This window comes from Pseudophryne corroboree, chromosome 3, assembly GCF_028390025.1.
Source record: "Pseudophryne corroboree isolate aPseCor3 chromosome 3, aPseCor3.hap2, whole genome shotgun sequence".
In the NCBI taxonomy this organism is placed as follows: domain Eukaryota; kingdom Metazoa; phylum Chordata; class Amphibia; order Anura; family Myobatrachidae; genus Pseudophryne; species Pseudophryne corroboree.
Window position 1 is genome coordinate 206255277 of NC_086446.1, and position 25401 is coordinate 206280677.

At 43.5% G+C, this 25401-nt stretch overlaps 1 protein-coding gene across 4 annotated transcripts in view; it reads right to left on the reverse strand.

The window, feature by feature from the left end:
- CDH23 (cadherin related 23) overlaps nucleotides 1-25401 on the reverse strand; it is a 1868204-nt gene that overhangs the window by 1328596 nt on the left and 514207 nt on the right. For all 4 annotated transcript variants that reach the window (XM_063958779.1, XM_063958778.1, XM_063958784.1 and 1 more), the window contains exons 5-6: nucleotides 22024-22071; nucleotides 19565-19657 (exon numbers count right to left, since the gene is read on the reverse strand). In XM_063958779.1, the coding sequence (XP_063814849.1) occupies nucleotides 19565-19657; nucleotides 22024-22071 (141 nt within the window). The remainder of the gene's footprint in view (nucleotides 1-19564; nucleotides 19658-22023; nucleotides 22072-25401) is intronic.

Sequence of the window (25401 nt, forward strand, 5' to 3'; positions counted from 1 at the left end):
CATTGAAGGAGGAGCTAACACGGAGCGATTCCGCTAGGCATGTGGGACTTGTGGATGCAGCCCTTAATTCGCTTAACAAGGATTCACGGGTGGTCAATCTGTTGAAATCAGAGCACTACATTTTGGCCACCGTGCTCGATCCTAGATTTAAAGCCTACCTTGGATCTCTCTTTCCGGCAGACACAGGTCTGCTGGGGTTGAAAGACCTGCTGGTGACAAAATTGTCAAGTCAAGCGGAACGCGACCTGTCAACATCTCCTCCTTCACATTCTCCCGCAACTGGGGGTGCGAGGAAAAGGCTCAGAATTCCGAGCCCACCCGCTGGCGGTGATGCAGGGCAGTCTGGAGCGACTGCTGATGCTGACATCTGGTCCGGACTGAAGGACCTGACAACGATTACGGACATGTCGTCTACTGTCACTGCATATGATTCTCTCGACATTGATAGAATGGTGGAGGATTATATGAGTGACCGCATCCAAGTAGGCACGTCACACAGTCCGTACTTATACTGGCAGGAAAAAGAGGCAATTTGGAGGCCCTTGCACAAACTGGCTTTATTCTACCTAAGTTGCCCTCCCACAAGTGTGTACTCCGAAAGAGTGTTTAGTGCCGCCGCTCACCTTGTCAGCAATCGGCGTACGAGGTTACATCCAGAAAATGTGGAGAAGATGATGTTCATTAAAATGAATTATAATCAATTCCTCCGCGGAGACATTGACCAGCAGCAATTGCCTCCACAAAGTACACAGGGAGCTGAGATGGTGGATTCCAGTGGGGACGAATTGATAATCTGTGAGGAGGGGGATGTACACGGTGATATATCGGAGGGTGAAGATGAGGTGGACATCTTGCCTCTGTAGAGCCAGTTTTTGCAAGGAGAGATTAATTGCTTCTTTTTTGGGGGGGGTCCAAACCAACCCGTCATATCAGTCACAGTCGTGTGGCAGACCCTGTCACTGAAATGATGGGTTGGTTAAAGTGTGCATGTCCTGTTTTGTTTATACAACATAAGGGTGGGTGGGAGGGCCCAAGGACAATTCCATCTTGCACCTCTTTTTTCTTTTCTTTTTCTTTGCATCATGTGCTGATTGGGGAGGGTTTTTTGGAAGGGACATCCTGCGTGACACTGCAGTGCCACTCCTAGATGGGCCCGGTGTTTGTGTCGGCCACTAGGGTCGCTAATCTTACTCACACAGTCAGCTACCTCATTGCGCCTCTTTTTTTCTTTGCGTCATGTGCTGTTTGGGGAGGGTTTTTTGGAAGGGACATCCTGCGTGACACTGCAGTGCCACTCCTAGATGGGCCCGGTGTTTGTGTCGGCCACTAGGGTCGCTAATCTTACTCACACAGCTACCTCATTGCGCCTCTTTTTTTCTTTGCGTCATGTGCTGTTTGGGGAGGGTTTTTTGGAAGGGACATCCTGCGTGACACTGCAGTGCCACTCCTAGATGGGCCCGGTGTTTGTGTCGGCCACTAGGGTCGCTAATCTTACTCACACAGCTACCTCATTGCGCCTCTTTTTTTCTTTGCGTCATGTGCTGTTTGGGGAGGGTTTTTTGGAAGGGACATCCTGCGTGACACTGCAGTGCCACTCCTAGATGGGCCCGGTGTTTGTGTCGGCCACTAGGGTCGCTAATCTTACTCACACAGCTACCTCATTGCGCCTCTTTTTTTCTTTGCGTCATGTGCTGTTTGGGGAGGGTTTTTTGGAAGGGACATCCTGCGTGACACTGCAGTGCCACTCCTAGATGGGCCCGGTGTTTGTGTCGGCCACTAGGGTCGCTTATCTTACTCACACAGCGACCTCGGTGCAAATTTTAGGACTAAAAATAATATTGTGAGGTGTGAGGTATTCAGAATAGACTGAAAATGAGTGTAAATTATGGTTTTTGAGGTTAATAATACTTTGGGATCAAAATGACCCCCAAATTCTATGATTTAAGCTGTTTTTTAGTGTTTTTGGAAAAAAACACCCGAATCCAAAACACACCCGAATCCGACAAAAATAATTCGGTGAGGTTTTGCCAAAACGCGTTTGAACCCAAAACACGGCCGCGGAACCGAACCCAAAACCAAAACACAAAACCCGAAAAATTTCAGGCGCTCATCTCTAATACTTACTAAGTGTTTCATTGCACCCTACAGGCCCTTTTCACACCGTCGAAAGGGTATACGCCTCATTAACCCCTGCACACCTTTCTGGCATTCAATATTTGCATTATATGGAGTATTAACTGCATTCTTAGTTTTGTTAGTGGTTAAATATTGCACGACGAAAGGGCTTCCTATGGTGAAGGGGGTGGGGGTGCCACGGTTGAGGGGCAGGTGGGGGGGTGAATGCGGGGGTGCCACAGGTAGGAGAGGGGTGGGTGCAGTGTGGGGCCGTAGTTGGGGAAGGGGGCGGCGGATGCTGGGGTGCTGCAGTGGGGGAAGGTCGGGTGCGGGGCCGTCTTAGGTGCTTTCATCAACTATATTTAAAGTGCTAACCACTCACCAGAACAAGGTTGGCCAACCATTCAGAGGCAAAGAGTTAAAAAAGATCTGTAGTCAAGGGCAAGAGCCACCATCATGAGCGCAGCTAAGTCGGGTGCAAAAAATGGGGGCGTGGCCTAGTTGTCACAAAGCCACACCACATTTTTGTGTGCACACCTTTCGGCATGACATTTGTAGGAGTATGACCTTGTGTTACAACCCCATTTTTAGTCATGTTGTACAGTGCCACATACATATAATGCCCCAGTACAGTGCTACATACATACAAAAACGCCAAAAAATGGGTTCCTCCACAGTTCCAGATACACGTCCCCACAGTGCCAGATACATATATGCCCCCAGTGCCAGATACATGTCCCCACAGTGCCAGATACATATATGCTCCCAGTGCCAGATACATATATGCCCCCAGTGCCAGATGCATATTTCCCCATAGAGCCAGATACATATATGCCCCACAGTGCCAATACATATAGCCCCACAGTGCAAGATACAAATGTCCCGCAGTGCCAGCTTGCCCCCAGTAGCAGATACACATGTCCCCGCAGTGCCAGCTATGCCCCCAGTGCCAGATACACATGTCCCCGCAGTGCCAGCTATGCCCCCAGTGCAGATACACATGTCCTCGCAGTGCCAGCTATGTCCCCAGTGCCAGATACACATGTATTGGCTCACGGGCCAGCGCCGAATTGAAGACAAACCCCACCGCCAGATAGAAGTGCGTGTGCTGGGCTGTGTTGTGCAGCGGTGACCCAGAGCCAACCGAGTCACATGTGGAGGATGAAAGTGCCCTGCATCCAGCCACCCAGATCTGTGACTCTATGACTCAGACTCCGCCCAGCGTTAGGAAATAAGTCACAGAGTCACAGATCTGGGCAAATATAAGGATACTTGTATATTTTCAGTGATTTTTGAACGTCCAGGCTGCTATCTATATCCAAATGTCCTGCTTCTTTTCCCAAAAGCCCCATTTTCACAATATAGGATTTCAAATATCTTTGTAGAGTGTTCTGTTCATTAAACATGTAAATGTATAGATCTGAATCAGTTTCAAATTGGAATACATGCACAACATTCTCCTGTTCAGAGGACAACACAGTTCTGGGTAAGACTAAAGGGAGTCTTTTCATCAAACTCTGCATTACTTCACAACCATTTGCTCAAAAAAACAGATGGTTTACTGAGCAGTAACAAAAAACACTTATTGTATACTGGTATTACGTAGAGAGTAATGGATCAGTTTTGTTGAAAACTGAACACACCTGAACATTGGGATTTCGAGTTGAACCAGAGCCCTGGCTCAGGTCACTTTGGAGTTGGATCTTGGATCTAAAAACTGAATTGCACATGTTTTAGATGGCATGTAAGTACCTCCCTTAATGATTTAAAGTTTCCTTCCACACTTAAAATGAATGTTACTGATTAAGAACAACAACGGGTCCAAAAAATACATGGATTTAGCTGTTTTTTAGATTTTAAAGAATTCCAAAACTAAACCAATAACAGGGGCTCTATGTACTGTACATCTCTAGTATTCAGACAGCAGGAGAGACAGAATGAATGTCTCCTGACTGGTCAAATAATTCCCATTCAAATTGACTGCTGAGAAGTGTGTAGCCTGCAGTCTGCTAACTCAGCAAAGAATTATCGGCTAGGTATCCATGGCACACTTATTATTTGGTTGATTGGAGATTTATGTAAATATTATTTTACTGCATGAATGACTTTATTTTTTAGCACTTTATGAAGAGTTTTTTGTATTGTTCTTGTTACTCCTGTTACCCTATATAAATAGCTGTAAAATCACACAATGCATAGAACTGGAGTATTACCTTTAAAGTCATTATGCAAATGTCTAAACCAGACAACTACTGTACCTACTGAAATGTATCTCAGTACAGTAATTTCCATCCCTATATTCTTAACAAAATGTCCCAATCCCCAACTGCAAAATGAATGACGAATCCGAACACGTAAGCTTCACATATGGACACTAAATAACAAAACTTCTATCCCCTTTCACTCCTACTATCAACCTACACACACTTTAAGTAGACAGGTAAATATTACACTCAAAACAAATGTAATGGGCCCCTTTAGTCATGTAATGGCCATCTCTACGTATTTTAGGAATGTTGGACCGAGGTCGGATTACTGTAGTTGTTGATACCTAGAACTACTCTTAATTTGTCATTAATTAACTTTTTGGTTAATGTTAGTGATTGTAGAGCAGAGATATGTATCTCACAAAAATGATCACAAATTTATCTGTGGTACTCAGGTGCATTAAACAATATAAGCCTGTACTTAGTTATCAATTTCAGAGCTAAGCTATGGTCCTCACCAGAATGTTCACTAATGTTACTCTGGTACTTTGGTGTGGCACCTGTCCTTGATAAACATTAAACATTACAGATTGCAGACCAGAGATAAGTAACTCACAAAAAGGATCACGTGCGTCTCTGGTATTCACGTGCTGCAAGTACTTTAAGCCTGCACTTAGTTAATAAGTGCTGATACTACGGTGCATTGCACAAATACCTCACCCCTGACTAGACCTCTTCCAAACAGCTGAGACCTGAGGCGTCTGTGATTTTTTGGTTACTGACTGGAGTTTATATAATACTCCCCCTGCTGGTCTTGTTTGAGTGACACCTGGAAGTTTATTTAGATTGACGTAGCAGATCTATAGGCTGCCCCAATGACACCTCTCACACTGACAGAACTACCTCTGACTGGTGCTTACTCATACGATTTTATTTATATTGTTGGTCTCACACAGTCCAGCTTCTCATTCAGTTTGCAAGTCACTTGGCTCTCGTGGCTTCCTAAGTTGCGTGCGTGAACACTTGCTTTAGCTGATCACATACACTAGGCAATATGGTAGTGTCAGTGTCTGTGTTGCCATTGCTCCATCCATTTAGCTTTATGGACAGTCCTGGGTTTTGCTATAACCCAAACCACTGCTGACTGTAATCCGTAGGAGACAGTGAGGGTTACATTCATACACTCCAAAACCCGAAATTCAGATTTAAAATCCGAATTCCAAACCATGGGGAGATTCAAACCGGGACAGTGTACGGATTGGAAATCCTTGGGGGCTCTGGGACAGATTTTGGTTCGGTTCTTATTCCAAAATGGAATAAATTCATTTTTGCTCAAAATTCTACACACAATACCCCATAATGACAACGTGAAAACTTTTTTTTGCAATTTTTGCAAATTTATTAAAAATAAAAAAACTAAGAAATACATACTGTAAGTATTCACAGCCTTTGCCATGAAGCTCAAAATTGAGCTCAGTTGCATACTGTTTCCACTGAACATCCTTGAGATGTTTCTACAGCTTAATTGGAGTCCACCTGTGGTCAATTCAGTTGATTGGACATGATTTGGAAATGCACACACCTGTCTATATAAGGACCCACACTTGACAGTGCATGTCTGAGCACAAACCAAGCATGAAGTCAAAGGAATTGTCTGTAGACCTCTGAGACAGGATTGTCTTGAGTCGCAAATCTGGGGAAGGGTACATAAAAATATCTGCTGCTTTGAAGGCCCCAATTAGCTCAGTGGCCTCCATCATCCGTAAACGGAAGAAGTTCAGGACCACCAGGACTCTTCCTAGAGCTGGCCGGCTAAACTGAGCGATCGGGGGAGAAGGGCCCTAGTCAGGGAAGTGACCAAGAACCCGATGATCACTCTGTCAGAGCTACAGCATTCCTCTGTGGAGAGAGGACAACCATCTCTGCAGCAATCCAACAATCAAGCCTGTATGGTAGAGTGGCCAGACGGAAGCTACTCCTTAGTAAAAAGCACATGGCAGCCCGCCTGGAATTTGCCAAAATGCACCTGAAGGACTCTCAGACCATGAGAAACAAAATTCTCTGGTCTGATGAGACAAATCTTTGGCGTGAATGCCAGGCGTCACGTTTGAAGGAGCAATAAAAAAAAATTACCCTAGGGTAATTGACTCCTGGCGCTAGATAGGGAGGTTCAATACAGCAGCTAAACAAAAGTGAGGTTGATCAGACCTCAAATATGAGATGTGAACAATAGAACATGTAGCGCTTGATTGGTCACGGATGAGATGAGTAGGTCATTACAATACACATATTTAATAATTTAAAGCAAAATCACATTGCGACAATGAGGTAAAAATAAAAATGAAAAATAAAGAAACAAGATATGCACGTTAAAAACTGATAAAAATTACTATATGTAGTGCTGCTCCCAGCTGAAGGACATATGGATCAATTAGAGTTCAAATGACCTGTTCCTTAGATATAGTCCCCTTTAAATCTTGTGTTGACCTGTTAATTGGCAACCTTGCATAATAATTACCAGGATGAGTTCAAGGCGTTTATGCGGCTCGGCGTCCCGCAAGTAGCAGTCCCTTGATGAAATAATGCAGAAAAGTAGCCACTGTAAAGGAGTTCCCTCCAGCAAGATCCAAATGTTTGTAGTAGTGAAGACTTGGTCCAAGTCTGTAAGTCTTCTGTTATTGTAAGTCCATGGGAGTGGGCACACACAGCAGCTATCACCATGTTAAATGCTTCCACCATGGAGTCAGCTTGTTCCATGAATTTGGAGTCCTCCGTGCAATTGCGTCTTAGGCGCAGGAATTGTCCCCTCAGAATATTCCTCTACCAAGGGGGATAATGTGCGCTCAGCCTCTGATAGGGCAGATAGGAATTGGTGGCAACCTCCTTATTATAATTGGAGGTGTATATTTTTCCATCCCTGGCTTCTAGAGTTATGTCCAGGAAGTTGATGGTGGAAGGGTGAAAAGAATGGGTGAATTGAAGATTGAAGTGATTGGAGGAAACCAGGCACCGTTCATCACCAGGCCAATACAATCCCTACAGTGAAGCACAGTGGTGGCAGCATCATGCTGTGGGGATGTTTTTCAGTGGCAGGAACTGGGAGACTAGTCTGGATAGGGGGAAAGATGAATGCAGCAATGTACAGATACATCCTGGATGAAAACCTGCTCCAGAGTGCTCTTGACCTCAGACTGGTGCAATGGTTCATCTTTCAGCAGGAAAATTACCCTAAACACACAGCCAAGATATCAAAGGAGTGGCTTCAGGACAACTCTGTCAATGTCCTTGAGTGGCCCCAGCCAGAGCCCAGACTTGAATCCGATTGAACATCTGTGAAGAGATCTGAAAATGGCTGTGCACCAACGCTTCCCATCCAACCTGATGAAGCTTGATAGGTGCTGCAAAGAGGAATGGGCAAAACTTCCCATTGATAGGTGTGCCAAGCTTGTGGCATCATATTGAAAAGACTTGAGGATGTAATTGCTGCCAAAGATGCATCAACAAAGTATTGAGCAAAGGCTGTGAATACTTATGTACATGTGATTTCTTAATTTTTTATTTCTAATAAATTTGCAAATACTGTATCTCAAATTTTTTATTTATTTATTCCAGTTTGGAATAAGGCTGTATCATAACAAAATGTGGAAAAAGTGAAGCGCTGATACTTTCCGGATGCACTGTACTTCATTTTTAGCAAAGGGTTACCTCCAGCAAAAGCTCAGCATTGGGAAGGCTATTTAATATAGATTGGGGCATTACAACCACTACCACAATCCTTTTTTATCATCCCAGTATGCAGAGCCGGCCCTAACCAACATGATGCCCTAGGCAAGATTTTGGCTGATGCCCCCTAACACCACCACTGGTTCCGCCTCTGACCTTGCACCTCTTTCCCAGCACCATCACCCCTCACCCATAGCAGTCCTTATTTTGGTGTTTGTACCCCCTATATTTTAAATAGGAGCAGTTCGCATATTTGGCGCTCAGCCCAAAAAGGGGTGTGTTTTTGCTGGCAGGGGGCATGGCCACACAATAGTAACCCCAATTCCAATTACGCCACACAGTACTGCAACTTTATTCACATTTGATCATGTGATAGTGTCCATAATTCATATTACATCCCACAGTAGTATCACTTTACCTTATAAATGCTATCCTCACAGTAGAGCCCCTTATTCACATTACATCACACTGAATTGCTCCTTATTCACATCACACCACATCCTATTGCTCTTTATTCACACCAGACGACACAGTAGTGCCCTTTCTATACGCAACGCCGCATAGTAGAGCCACTTATACACATAATGCCATAGAGTAATGCCCCTTACACATATGAGATACATTATTAATGTCCTTATAAACATAGGGGGTAATTCCAAGTTGATCGCAGCAGGAATTTTGCTAGCAGTTGGGCAAAACCATGTGCACTGCAGGGGAGGCAGATATAACTAGAGATGAGCGCCGGAAATTTTTCGGGTTTTGTGTTTTGGTTTTGGGTTCGGTTCCGCGGCCGTGTTTTGGGTTCGACCGCGTTTTGGCAAAACCTCACCGAATTTTTTTTGTCGGATTCGGGTGTGTTTTGGATTCGGGTGTTTTTTTAAAAAAACCCTAAAAAACAGCTTAAATCATAGAATTTGGGGGTAATTTTGATCCCAAAGTATTATTAACCTCAAAAAACATAATTTACACTCATTTTCAGCCTATTCTGAACACATCACACCTCACAATATTATTTTTAGTCCTAAAATTTGCACCGAGGTCGCTGTGTGAGTAAGATAAGCGACCCTAGTGGCCGACACAAACACCGGGCCCATCTAGGAGTGGCACTGCAGTGTCACGCAGGATGGCCCTTCCAAAAAACCCTCCCCAAACAGCACATGACGCAAAGAAAAAAAGAGGCGCAATGAGGTAGCTGACTGTGTGAGTAAGATTAGCGACCCTAGTGGCCGACACAAACACCGGGCACATCTAGGAGTGGCACTGCAGTGTCACGCAGGATGTCCCTTCCAAAAAACCCTCCCCAAACAGCACATGACGCAAAGAAAAAAAGAGGCGCAATGAGGTAGCTGTGTGAGTAAGATTAGCGACCCTAGTGGCCGACACAAACACCGGGCCCATCTAGGAGTGGCACTGCAGTGTCACGCAGGATGTCCCTTCCAAAAAACCCTCCCCAATCAGCACATGATGCAAAGAAAAAGAAAAGAAAAAAGAGGTGCAAGATGGAATTATCCTTGGGCCCTCCCACCCACCCTTATGTTGTATAAACAAAACAGGACATGCACACTTTAACCAACCCATCATTTCAGTGACAGGGTCTGCCACACGACTGTGACTGATATGACGGGTTGGTTTGGACCCCCCCCAAAAAAGAAGCAATTAATCTCTCCTTGCACAAACTGGCTCTACAGAGGCAAGATGTCCACCTCATCTTCACCCTCCGATATATCACCGTGTACATCCCCCTCCTCACAGATTATCAATTCGTCCCCACTGGAATCCACCATCTCAGCTCCCTGTGTACTTTGTGGAGGCAATTGCTGCTGGTCAATGTCTCCGCGGAGGAATTGATTATAATTCATTTTAATGAACATCATCTTCTCCACATTTTCTGGATGTAACCTCGTACGCCGATTGCTGACAAGGTGAGCGGCGGCACTAAACACTCTTTCGGAGTACACACTTGTGGGAGGGCAACTTAGGTAGAATAAAGCCAGTTTGTGCAAGGGCCTCCAAATTGCCTCTTTTTCCTGCCAGTATAAGTACGGACTGTGTGACGTGCCTACTTGGATGCGGTCACTCATATAATCCTCCACCATTCTATCAATGTTGAGAGAATCATATGCAGTGACAGTAGACGACATGTCCGTAATCGTTGTCAGGTCCTTCAGTCCGGACCAGATGTCAGCATCAGCAGTCGCTCCAGACTGCCCTGCATCACCGCCAGCGGGTGGGCTCGGAATTCTGAGCCTTTTCCTCGCACCCCCAGTTGCGGGAGAATGTGAAGGAGGAGATGTTGACAGGTCGCGTTCCGCTTGACTTGACAATTTTGTCACCAGCAGGTCTTTCAACCCCAGCAGACCTGTGTCTGCCGGAAAGAGAGATCCAAGGTAGGCTTTAAATCTAGGATCGAGCACGGTGGCCAAAATGTAGTGCTCTGATTTCAACAGATTGACCACCCGTGAATCCTTGTTAAGCGAATTAAGGGCTGCATCCACAAGTCCCACATGCCTAGCGGAATCGCTCCGTGTTAGCTCCTTCTTCAATGCCTCCAGCTTCTTCTGCAAAAGCCTGATGAGGGGAATGACCTGACTCAGGCTGGCAGTGTCTGAACTGACTTCACGTGTGGCAAGTTCAAAGGGCATCAGAACCTTGCACAACGTTGAAATCATTCTCCACTGCACTTGAGACAGGTGCATTCCATCTCCTATATCGTGCTCAATTGTATAGGCTTGAATGGCCTTTTGCTGCTCCTCCAACCTCTGAAGCATATAGAGGGTTGAATTCCACCTCGTTACCACTTCTTGCTTCAGATGATGGCAGGGCAGGTTCAGTAGTTTTTGGTGGTGCTCCAGTCTTCTGTACGTGGTGCCTGTACGCCGAAAGTGTCCCGCAATTTTTCTGGCCACCGACAGCATCTCTTGCACGCCCCTGTCGTTTTTTAAAAAATTCTGCACCACCAAATTCAAGGTATGTGCAAAACATGGGACGTGCTGGAATTTGCCCATATTTAATGCACACACAATATTGCTGGCGTTGTCCGATGCCACAAATCCACAGGAGAGTCCAATTGGGGTAAGCCATTCCGCGATGATCTTCCTCAGTTGCCGTAAGAGGTTTTCAGCTGTGTGCGTATTCTGGAAAGCGGTGATACAAAGCGTAGCCTGCCTAGGAAAGAGTTGGCGTTTGCGAGATGCTGCTACTGGTGCCGCCGCTGCTGTTCTTGCGGCGGGAGTCCATACATCTACCCAGTGGGCTGTCACAGTCATATAGTCCTGACCCTGCCCTGCTCCACTTGTCCACATGTCCGTGGTTAAGTGGACATTGGGTACAACTGCATTTTTTAGGACACTGGTGAGTCTTTTTCTGACGTCCGTGTACATTCTCGGTATCGCCTGCCTAGAGAAGTGGAACCTAGATGGTATTTGGTAACGGGGGCACACTGCCTCAATAAATTGTCTAGTTCCCTGTGAACTAACGGCGGATACCGGACGCACGTCTAACACCAACATAGTTGTCAAGGACTCAGTTATCCGCTTTGCAGTAGGATGACTGCTGTGATATTTCATCTTCCTCGCAAAGGACTGTTGAACAGTCAATTGCTTACTGGAAGTAGTACAAGTGGGCTTACGACTTCCCCTCTGGGATGACCATCGACTCCCAGCGGCAACAACAGCAGCGCCAGCAGCAGTAGGCGTTACACGCAAGGATGCATCGGAGGAATCCCAGGCAGGAGAGGACTCGTCAGACTTGCCAGTGACATGGCCTGCAGGACTATTGGCATTCCTGGGGAAGGAGGAAATTGACACTGAGGGAGTTGGTGGGGTGGTTTGCGTGAGCTTGGTTACAAGAGGAAGGGATTTACTGGTCAGTGGACTGCTTCCGCTGTCACCCAAAGTTTTTGAACTTGTCACTGACTTATTATGAATGCGCTGCAGGTGACGTATAAGGGAGGATGTTCCGAGGTGGTTAACGTCCTTACCCCTACTTATTACAGCTTGACAAAGGGAACACACGGCTTGACACCTGTTGTCCGCATTTCTGGTGAAATACCTCCACACCGAAGAGCTGATTTTTTTGGTATTTTCACCTGGCATGTCAACGGCCATATTCCTCCCACGGACAACAGGTGTCTCCCCGGGTGCCTGACTTAAACAAACCACCTCACCATCAGAATCCTCCTGGTCAATTTCCTCCCCAGCGCCAGCAACACCCATATCCTCCTCATCCTGGTGTACTTCAACACTGACATCTTCAATCTGACTATCAGGAACTGGACTGCGGGTGCTCCTTCCAGCACTTGCAGGGGGCATGCAAATAGTGGAAGGCGCATGCTCTTCACGTCCAGTGTTGGGAAGGTCAGGCATCGCAAACGACACAATTGGACTCTCCTTGTGGATTTGGGATTTCAAAGAACGCACAGTTCTTTGCGGTGCTTTTGCCAGCTTGAGTCTTTTCAGTTTTCTAGCGAGAGGCTGAGTGCTTCCATCCTCATGTGAAGCTGAACCACTAGCCATGAACATAGGCCAGGGCCTCAGCCGTTCCTTGCCACTCCGTGTGGTAAATGGCATATTGGCAAGTTTACGCTTCTCCTCCGACAATTTTATTTTAGGTTTTGGAGTCCTTTTTTTTCTGATATTTGGTGTTTTGGATTTGACATGCTCTGTACTATGACATTGGGCATCGGCCTTGGCAGACGACGTTGCTGGCATTTCATCGTCTCGGCCATGACTAGTGGCAGCAGCTTCAGCACGAGGTGGAAGTGGATCTTGATCTTTCCCTAATTTTGGAACCTCAACTTTTTTGTTCTCCATATTTTATAGGCAGAACTAAAAGGCACCTCAGGTAAACAATGGAGATGGATGGATTGGATACTAGTATACAATTATGGACGGACTGCCACGGTTAGGTGGTATAAAAAAACCACGGTTAGGTGGTATATATTATAATAATAATACAATTATGGATGGACGGACTGCCTGCCGACTGCCGACACAGAGGTAGCCACAGCCGTGAACTACCGCACTGTACACTGGTTGATAAAGAGATAGTAGTATACTCGTAACAACTAGTATGACACTATGACGACGGTATAAAGAATGAAAAAAAAACCACGGTTAGGTGGTATATATTATAATAATAATACAATTATGGATGGACGGACTGCCTGCCGACTGCCGACACAGAGGTAGCCACAGCCGTGAACTACCGCACTGTACACTGGTTGATAAAGAGATAGTAGTATACTCGTAACAACTAGTATGACACTATGACGACGGTATAAAGAATGAAAAAAAAACCACGGTTAGGTGGTATATATTATAATAATAATACAATTATGGATGGACGGACTGCCTGCCGACTGCCGACACAGAGGTAGCCACAGCCGTGAACTACCGCACTGTACACTGGTTGATAAAGAGATAGTAGTATACTCGTAACAACTAGTATGACACTATGACGACGGTATAAAGAATGAAAAAAAAACCACGGTTAGGTGGTATATATTATAATAATAATACAATTATGGATGGACGGACTGCCTGCCGACTGCCGACACAGAGGTAGCCACAGCCGTGAACTACCGCACTGTACACTGGTTGATAAAGAGATAGTAGTATACTCGTAACAACTAGTATGACACTATGACGACGGTATAAAGAATGAAAAAAAAACCACGGTTAGGTGGTATATATTATAATAATAATACAATTATGGATGGACGGACTGCCTGCCGACTGCCGACACAGAGGTAGCCACAGCCGTGAACTACCGCACTGTACACTGGTTGATAAAGAGATAGTAGTATACTCGTAACAACTAGTATGACACTATGACGACGGTATAAAGAATGCAAAAAAAACCACAGTTAGGTGGTATATATTATAATAATAATACAATTATGGATGGACGGACTGCCTGCCGACTGCCGACACAGAGGTAGCCACAGCCGTGAACTACCGCACTGTACACTGGTTGATAAAGAGATAGTAGTATACTCGTAACAACTAGCATGACACTATGACGGTATAAAGAATGAAAAAAAAACCACGGTTAGGTGGTATATATTATAATAATAATACAATTATGGATGGACGGACTGCCTGCCGACTGCCGACACAGAGGTAGCCACAGCCGTGAACTACCGCACTGTACACTGGTTGATAAAGAGATAGTAGTATACTCGTAACAATTAGGATGACACTATGACGGTATAAAGAATGAAAAAAAAACCACGGTTAGGTGGTAGGTATATAATAATAAATAATACAATTCTGGTCGGACGGACTGCCTGCCGTGTGCCGACACAGAGGTAGCCACAGCCGTGAACTACCGCACTGTACACTGGTTGATAAAGAGATAGTAGTATACTCGTAACAATTAGGATGACACTATGACGGTATAAAGAATGAAAAAAAAACCACGGTTAGGTGGTAGGTATATAATAATAAATAATACAATTCTGGTCGGACGGACTGCCTGCCGTGTGCCGACACAGAGGTAGCCACAGCCGTGAACTACCGCACTGTACACTGGTTGATAAAGAGATAGTAGTATACTCGTAACAATTAGGATGACACTATGACGGTATAAAGAATGAAAAAAAAACCACGGTTAGGTGGTAGGTATATAATAATAAATAATACAATTCTGGTCGGACGGACTGCCTGCCGTGTGCCGACACAGAGGTAGCCACAGCCGTGAACTACCGCACTGTACACTGGTTGATAAAGAGATAGTAGTATACTCGTAACAATTAGGATGACACTATGACGGTATAAAGAATGAAAAAAAAACCACGGTTAGGTGGTAGGTATATAATAATAAATAATACAATTCTGGTCGGACGGACTGCCTGCCGTGTGCCGACACAGAGGTAGCCACAGCCGTGAACTACCGCACTGTACACTGGTTGATAAAGAGATAGTAGTATACTCGTAACAATTAGGATGACACTATGACGGTATAAAGAATGAAAAAAAAACCACGGTTAGGTGGTAGGTATATAATAATAAATAATACAATTCTGGTCGGACGGACTGCCTGCCGTGTGCCGACACAGAGGTAGCCACAGCCGTGAACTACCGCACTGTACTGTGTCTGCTGCTAATATAGACTGGTTGATATTTAAAGAGATATTAGTAGTATACAACAATACTATACTGGTGGTCAGGCACTGGTCACCACTCCTGCAGCAAAAGTGTGCACTGTTAATTAATATAATTGTACTCCTGGCTCCTGCTAACAACCTGCAGTGCTCCCCAGTCTCCCCCACAATTAATTATAAGCTTTTAATTTATACATTGATGACTGTGCAGCACACTGGGCTGAGCTGAGTGCACACAGACTGAGTCACACTGTGTGACTGACTGTGCTGTGTATCGTTTTTTTTTTCAGGCAGAGAACGGATATAGCAGAGAGAAGTGAACGGATATATTATATTAAATAAAAGTTAACTAGCAACTGCACTGGTCACTGACTGTGGTAAACTAACTCTGTCTGCGACTCTGCACAATCTCTCTCTATCTAATCTATCTATCTCTATTCTAATGGAGAGGACGCCAGACACGTCCTCTCCCTATCAATCTCAATGCACGAGTGAAAATGGCGGCGACGCGCGGCTCCTTATATAGAATCCGAGTCTCGCGATAGAATCCGAGCCTCGCGAGAATCCGACAGCGTCATGATGACGTTCGGGCGCGCTCGGGTTAACCGAGCAAGGCGGGAAGATCCGAGTCGCTCGGACCCGTGGAAAAAAAAGTGAAGTTCGTGCGGGTTCGGATTCAAAGAAACCGAACCCGCTCATCTCTAGATATAACATGTGCAGAAAGAGTTAGATTTGGGTGGGTTCTTTTGTTTCTGTGCAGGGTAAATACTGGCTGCTTTATTTTTACACTGCAAATTAGATTGCAGTTTGAACACACCACACCAAAATCTAACTCTCTCTGCACATGTTAAATCTGCCTTCCCTGCAGTGCACATGGTTTTGCCCAACTGCTAACAAAATTCCTGCTGCGATCAACTTGGAATTACCCCCATAATGCGCCTTACACATATGCCGCACATTATTAATGCCCTTATACACATAATGACACACATAGTGCCGCTTACACATATGTTGCACATTAATAATGCATTTTTACATGACACACATAATGCTCCTAACTCATATTCCGAACACTACTGTACAACCAACCCACTCACATGCACACAACACTCACACTGCCACTAACACTGTGACCTCTGCCTCTGCTTGACTACAGATGTGTCCTCATAAATCTTGCATCAATGCTAACGTCGGGCACATTTTTTTATGAAAATGCATCTTATTGGCATTGCTATGTGGCTAGGATGCACAAGCAGCTTCTGCTGATTAAAATTATATGCAGCATGCCAATATACTGTGTGAGACTGTGGCTGTATCTGCATATGAAATGCTACACACAGAATATAAGCATGCAGCATATCATTTTAATCAGCAGAAGCTGCTGATGCCCCTAGGCATATCAAATGCCCTAGGCAATTGCCTAGTTTGCCTATGCCTATGGCCGGCTCTGACAGTATGTTAAAAACAAAAGGTACTGAATTGAAAAAATGCTTCTTTATTTAAAAAGAAAACAAAAATTCACCAGGCAGAAAATAAAGCATTTTTAATTAATTTATTTTTTTTACTTTTTTTGTTTACCATTTTACTAGTTTTTTTCTCCAGCAAGCGAAACTGTAGGCAAAGTTCAGGCTTCTACTGTTCCACTGTGCTTACGTTATCCAACTAACAAACTCAGAGATGTTCATATTCCTGGAGATTGGCCCAGCAAAGTGGTAAGTGAACCCTTACCACTGCCAGCCATGTACCACCACCAAAATCTTATTGGTAAATTAAGACAATCATAGCTTTTTTTGTGTTTTTTTGCTACTATAAGCGCCAAATTAAAAACCAGCCCTAGAGCCCAGAGATTCCCAAACTTAGGCCCAAATGTTTTAAGCCTTAACAAAAGATAAATCTGAGATGCATCAGGAGAGATAAAGTACCAGCCAATCAGCTCCTAACTGTCATTTTTCAAACACAGCCTGTGACATGGCAGTTAAGCTGATTGTCTAGTCATTTTTCACTCCTTATGCATCTCAGATTTAGCTCTTGTTAACGTTTAATACATTTCGGCCGTAGGGGGCTATTTACTAGCCTTGGATGGAGATAAAGTACCAGCCAACCAGCTCCTGTCATTTTTCAAACACAGCCTGTAACATGGCAGTTAGGAGCTGATTGGCTGGTACTTGATCTCCGTCCACTTTATCTCCATCCTAGGCTTAGTACATACAGTAGACCCCTCTGTCCTCAATTTACACTGACAGTCCAAGTTTTAAGTATATCCATAGCGACTTTTATTAGTACATCAGTCAGTTTGATTTAACCATCTGTGCTGAGCATTGAATAACTTTAAAACCTATACTGTTAGAGTTCCTTGAGGACCAAGTTCGGAAACAACTGCTATAGCCTAATGTTATTAAGTAGGATTGTAAATATAACATCATTTACTTGGAATATTCAAAACAATACACTATCCAGACAATGGGACCACAACCTTACAACTATTTTATATGTTCATCAAGTCTACAAGAATACCCTGTCGGTACATTTGCATTGAGATATGTAGGAAAGATAAACCAGCGAGGAAGACTCTATATTCATTCCAGCCAATGATTACTAAAGATGAGATTCCTATCCTGTAAGCCCATGGTGAGAAGTGTATTTACTGAAGAATAATGGCATGTCCCACAAACAGAACGTCATGCAGCAGGACAGCACACAGCGACAGTCTGTTTAGGAAACACGCTTGTGTGATCCATGCTGAACAAACCAGAAATAACTGCAAATAAATTGGCAGAAACAGCCAAGTGATTAGATCCTGGCAAGCTGGGTCAATGATGAGATCTGTACAGTTGCCCTGTTCCAGTTATTCTGCTTCCAAATGAAAACTGCAGTTAAAATTAAAGTTGCAGCTTTATACTTGTATTCTCCGAAGAGTCATGGATACATTTTATATCTCTTCACTTGAACAGAACACTAACAACTGAAAATGCTAATATAAACGATCTATGTTTATGCAAATATCTCTTAAAGTGGTAAACTAGAAACAGATATTATGTATTTTTGATGATCTTAAATTAAAAAAATAATATACAGTATATTTAGATTGTTGTAAATCATAAAACTAATGCCTGATTTTTATTTAATATTTGTGCTGGACCACCCAAATCTTCATTGGTAAATATGACTATAATGGCTCCGGGTTTGTATATCACTCCTTTAGGCTGCCATTGCCTGATGTGTTCACACATTTTATGAGTTATGCTATGTAAAAACATGTGTGATATATTATGTGATATGTTATATATTATATATTATGTGCAGGGGCAGATTGGGATGGAAAATCACCCCGGGGAAATTTCTGGAAGCAGCCCTAATGAGGGTGCGGTCTGAAAGGGGGACCGGGGTCTGTTGAGGGAGACGGGATCTAAAAGTGGCCCTGTAAAATTTTGTACAACTGGCCTGACATGGACAGCACAAGAGGTATAACATACCGTGTAGCCATAACAGCATCACTGGATGGCAGAGTTGCTGTACTGCAGAGATGGAATAACAGAATGAATGGGGACAAAGCAGTGTACCGGTGCGGTGGGCTGCCTGTAATGTGGGGGGTGGGACCACATGACAACACACAAAATAGGCCCCACTGACATGTCAGCCTAACAGGAATCTTCCTGGTTAGCCCTTTGGAAAATCTGCCCCTGATTATGTGATATATATTATGTATTATGGGATACGTGATCTATTATGTGATATTCAATAACATTGTTTTTAAAAATATTCTGATCTAACCTCATGCACCAAGCCCTAAAATGCTGTATGGCGCGAGATAGCTGGAGTAAATGACCTGCACCAAGTCTTGCAGCATAGTGACTTTTTCTTTAAACTGTGCATCTTAAACAAATCACAGACACAGCAAAACGCCACCCAAAGTGCACTACAGACGTTGGGCTGCATCTTTAACCGCACAGGAATTAGTTTTACACACGTACAAAGTCGCCGATGAAGCACAACGGAACTTGACATTGCCGACCATGGTCGCTGCATCATAGCACTTCGATTACAGATTCAGACTCATTCTAACACAGATGTACAAGTGTTGCATCCTATATTAATTAGTGCAGTCTAGCAAAGCGATTTTGTCACATCTGACTGCTCAACACAGTATATGCAACTAAGAGGCACAATCGAACGAAAAAGAGCTGAGTTGTGCAGGCCTGGCTCACCGAGAAGGACTGTTTGACCCGACTGCACAATGGTGTATGAGTACACATTTGTAACATTATACAGTAACAACACAATTAAGGCATATTTTTTGCTTGCATTACACTAGCGTCCACGTTAATGTAAATTGTTCCTTACAGAACACAACATAGTACATTGGATTCATAACAAGCTGAGCCATAGAGAATAACTGATCTAGTTACACACATACCTCTGAAATGCGCACTGTGTATGGCTGGCCGTGGAAGGTCGGAGCATTATCATTGACATCACCGACTTGGATACTCACTTTGCCTTTAATAACCTAAATATTAACAAGCAAGTTATTTAGGTTCCATTCCTTCCTCCACCTTAGTTGTGCATACTTCAAGACAGTTCCTAGGAACACTTTGCTGCAAAGCTGTATAGAACCTTTGCAATTCCCATTATACTTTATTACATTTAAAATATATCCCTTTAAGTAATATCAATTTCAACAACAGAAAATAAGCACATATTTTAGAGAACCACACTTCACATGCAGAAAAACAGGACTTGTAACTGGTATATTGTGAAAAATTGGGTCAATTTCAGGGACAATTCTCAAAAACCTAGGAGAGTAGCAGAGGTGTGGTACAGAAGATCTACAGTGTTTAGGACTCAGGGAAAGCCAGCTCGATCCTCAAGAGCTGCTAAGTAGGTAGACAGTCAATAGGTCAACACCATACAGTCAACATGCATTAGGTCGATAGGTACAAAAGGCCGGAAGGTAGAAAAGCTTGACAGGTACAAAAGGTTGCCATGAAAATGGTCGACACATTTTTTCAGTTTTTTAGGTGAAATCTAGTATGTTTGGTAATATGTTACCACTATCAGTATAAAAGTATACCCTCACAGGCACTCTTCATTTGCCACAGGGTGCTATTCCCAGACGTACTGTAGTCCAGGTGGATAGTAAATGAAGCAAATGTTAGAAAAACATGAAAAACAAATAGTGTTGAGCATTTGTGCGTCAACCAGTCACGTTGACCTTTTGTACCAGTTGACCTTTCATCTGTTACAATAATGCATGTCGACCTATTGCCTGCCTACGTAGGCACTGTAGCTCTACCATCCGGATACCCAGTAGCAAGGCTATGAGCAGAGACTGGGACAGAAGCATTGGCAGCTTGAGGCACCCTGTTTTTTCTCAGATGGTTTTCTCAGATTGCTTCTCCACCTATGTGATGTATCAGTTGTTTGTCCCGGCTAATTTTAATTATCCTTGCCGGTCATCCACCTTGATCTCTGCTTCTTCTGATTATTCCTCGTCAGGCGCCCATACGGACAGCGGCTTGTTTTGTTGTGCTTGTTTGCCACCTGCACAGGGGACTATTGTGCTATTCTGTTTGTACGCACCAGTCCTTAATATAAATCTATACCAACATATACAATGAGGCAGAGTCAGACAGATCTCTGTGCACAGACACAAATGGCGAGTTTTAGTATACAGCGCCGCGCAGATGTGAATTTAGGCTTTTTTGCATATCTCTATCCAGGGGTGGTTTAAGAGAGGAGGGGGCCTGTGCTCAGGTTCTGTGCAGTCACCCTCCTCTCTGACAGCAGTGCTGATGACTCTGGCAACTGGCTTTGCAAAAAAGGCATCCTTGTCTTGTTACCAGGGACAACTCTACTGCACATGGGCAAATTACTAGGAAAATGTCCGCAGCACCATATTCCCAATGATTTCTGTCTTCAGCACCAAGAGCTGCCGCTGCGGGACTCAAGAGGGGTAAGTATAGCTATATGGGTGCAGGCTTGTCAATGCAAGCAGGGGCATCCCTATGCCTGTGACACCCAGTGCGCCTATAATCCTCCCCACACGTGTCAGGAAAAAGCGGGCCTCTCGGCCCAAACCTCATTTTCATCACTACGGGATAACTGGAGATACTGGGCTGCACCCAGAGCCTGCCTGTCTGCACTGCCAGCTCCTACACTGTTACAGGAGCCGAGTGCTACACGGAATGTTACATTGCAGCACCCGGCTCCTGTCATTGAGGAGCCAGCATTTTGGTGTCACCACTCAGAACCCCGGCAGTGATGCCACTGAATGCAAGTGGATGCATTCACAGATGCACAGACATAGGATGCCGTAGTCAGATGTAGAACTGCACCTGCCATAGAGCATATAAGAATGTACCAATAGGTATTACATCATGCATGGGCAGTAAAAATGGGCATCTCACATCCTGCACATTCGGCCACACCAATGGGAAGGCGTCTGTAGCAGCACGTGCACAGGTCACAGACAGACTGCTGCATGTGATTCTGCGTGCCAATCAGGTCTTATGTATCACTGTGGGTGTAATGGGGCATAAAGTCATACTAAAATACTTATTGCACTAACGTAGGGTAGGTTAGAATCCAGATGACAAACATTGTCCACACCTCTTATTACCCGTTCGTACAGTATATTACATAAATGCATTACTAAGGCAACAACGCTAGCTTTAAGGACAGTCATTTCCTTCCTGCCCAACCTCATATTTAATCGGTCATGTGTCTTTATTCAGGTTTGTCCCTGCTAGCAGCGCTTACACAGGAGACACTGTAAAACATTTTTCTTCACCCTACTATCACATCTCCTCTTATCTTGTTCTGTTTAACCATTCATTAATTTTTATGCCATGAAATGAAAAAAGTCATACATACCCCCTGGCTATCACTGACAGAAAATTCAACGGTGAATTCTGATTTAGTCTGAAATGAAATGGGAGACAAAATAACACGATTAGAAATAGTGTTTATCTCCTGCCACCAGTGCTTGGGATTTTAGCTAACAGCATAATTACATGCAACATACTCTTGGGAGAGGGGCAAAGGAGGAACCAGGAGAACAATTACAGATGTGTTTCCAAAATATGGCATCAATTACAGCCTGCACAATCAGAGTTTGAAGTATTAAGTGCGCTCTCTAATCACATGGTATGTAAAGTGATTAATCATAACTGGAAGGAGGACACATCTACTGTTTGAGCATTGGCGATCCATATGGATACATTTCAGTGCCATGAGACTGGCAAATGTACACTACGTGCTTTCATAGCAATTTAATTATATATTGCACAGAATAAGTAAAATTTCTGCCAACAGTACATAGTGTGAATTTCTAAGACGTCCTTGAATTATACATGTATATCTGGATAATGATAACCATTCTAGCATATGACATCAAAACAAAACCATGGTAAGTTTATGAACAATGGAATGCATTACGTGACAATATTCACTTAGAAAAATTTTTTTTTCTAGAACTTCGTTTGGTTCTACGTTTGAAATGTGTATATAATGTCTTATGGGGAAGGCAGGGGACAATATTCTAGCTCCCGGAAAAAGGACCACTACTTGGAAAGTAATATATGGACACTGGCTGCTAGTAATGATGTGTATAGGGCATGTAAATGCAGTTACTGGTGCTGCATCGGTCAATGAAGGGGGTCTATAAAACGGTTAATCTTAAACCAGCTATGTACACATTAATCTGTTTTTGTCTTGTATACCCCAAAATGAGATGCAGCCAGCATCCTGGCAGTGCAGATGCCGGAATACCGACAACACTCAAAATCCCGGCACTGGAACCCCGAGCGCCGTCATCCCGAGGGTAAGTAATAGGGTGAAGATTAGGGTCCAGGGGTGGTGGTGGTGGGGGGGGGAATTAGGGTTAGGCACTACAGGGTGGGCGTTATCCATAACTGCCACTCCCTGTGATTAGCTGTAGCAGCAGCCCTCAATTATCTTAGCGCTAGCCGCCACCTCAGGCTGGTTGGCGTTAGGGTAAGGGGCTGGGGAGGGTAAATGAATTACCCCACCCCCTGTTGGCATTTTTACAATTGGGATGCCACGGTCGGTCAAGGGACCTCCGGCATCCCGATAGCCGGGGTAACATATCACACCCCTTAAAATCACCAATAGTGCGTTTGGAACAGATGGCGGTATATATAAACCATGGAGCAAGTGGCATTGGAGTTGGGCTGACCGATCTTCACATACCCCCCCTCCCCCCCCCCCACCCCCCTTTAATTCCGGATATCCACTTAAATACTGTGTCTGAGACATTGTGTAGGAACTGCAAATTCTCAGACTAGATTATTCTAGTTAGCAGAGGAAAAGAGAGGTTTAATAAGCAGCAGAAAAAGATTTACAGTAAAATGATTTTGCTACAAGAAAATAAACAAAAATACACCAATTAAAATTATTTAAGTATGCAAAGAAACACAGAGATTTACTAAGCAAAATAAAAAGAGATTTAAATGATTTTGCCCACACAAATGCACCAACTGAACCAAATCCAGCTACTAAACTGTCATGTTTGCTGTAGATCTTAAGCATCTTTGTGTTATGTATGCAGTTGAATACCAATGTTCTAATACTTTTCATGTTTTTATGTTAAAAGAAGAGATAAAAAAAAAATCATGAAATGTATATTCATACGATCCTGTTTGATGTCATACTTTATGTTAACATCAGGACGCATAGATATAGAACACAGGTAATAGTTCTATCATGTTGTTGTCAGCCAACTAACTTTTATTATAGAGTTTGATGCTTAAATAACATTGGGGCCAATGTTCTTTTTACAAACTGAAATAACTTAATCAAGCTTTATTTATATACAATCATCATAAACAAAACGAAGTGCATTCTATAGCTCTGGGCATCTAAATGCTCATCATTTTCATCAGCTAATTTCCTGCCCTGGAGGAAGTTAACGGGTGATTTCAAGAATTCTCATCTCAGGTGCTGCTATCAGACAGTGGCAGCATCAAGCAGAGAGACTGCTAGAAATGCATCTATGGCCCCCAGGCACTGCCTGCAGTTATCTCTAGCAATTCCAGACTCTGTCTGCTAAACCTCTATGGATAAACAGAAACCACACCATCCCACAGTGCTTCCTAAATAGAATTTGTGTGACTACCTGACGTTTTCTTTGGATTTCCCTGTGTAAATTAAATTATCATGTACCGCACATTACCTGAGATAAAATAAGCCAACAATTGCTGTATTATGACTAAGAAATTAAATTATGGTTTACTAGAAATTAAAAAAGCACAAAGCACAACTAATGTACATAAAGTGCTTATGTGATGATGATGAAAAGGACAACCAAATGACTATATTAAAAGGCAGCCATTTTGAAAGCTGCACCAGTCTCCATGAGAATGTAGCCTATTAAGACAATAAGAACCAAGGATAAAAGAGGCATAAAGAATGTATCATTTCAAAGAAGGAAGTGAAAAGAGATTGTTAAGTTATTTTTTTAACATGACATTTCTACCAGTGTTACAATTCATAGGGGATGACTTATCGAAGCTTGGAGAAATACAAAATACCAACCAATCAGCTTCTGTCATTTTCAAACACAGACTGTAAAATGATAGTTCAGAGCTGATTGGTTGGTACTTTATCAATCTCCAAGCTTTGATAAAGCTCCTTAATTTTGGTGATGAATGTAGTTTACATGAAACAAACCAGGTTTATCACATAATACAGGTTGAGTATCCCTTATCCAAAATGCTTGGGACCAGCAGTATTTTGGATATCAGATTTTTCCGTATTTTTGAATAATTGCATACCATAATGAGACATCATGGCAATGGGACCTAAGTCTAAGCACAGAAGGCATTTATGTTTCATATACACCTTATACACACAGCCTGAAGGTCATTAAATACAATATCTTTAATAATTTTGGGTATTAAACAAAGTTTGTGTACATTGAGCCATCAGAAAACAAAGGTTTCACTATCTCACTCTCACTCAAAAAATTCCGTATTTCGGAATATTCCGTATTTCGGAATATTTGGATATGGGATACTCAACCTGTACTACAGAAATATTTGTATGGGCACATCATCTTCATGGAGATGATGCTGCTATTACAGCATGCGCCCCTTTATATGGGAGGCTGGGGTGGACTGCATACCCTGATTCAAAACATACAGTTACAAGAGCTGCTACCATACTAAGATTTGTAGTGCCACACAGAAAAAGAGAGAAAATGCAGGTGCACATTATAAACATTAAGAACAC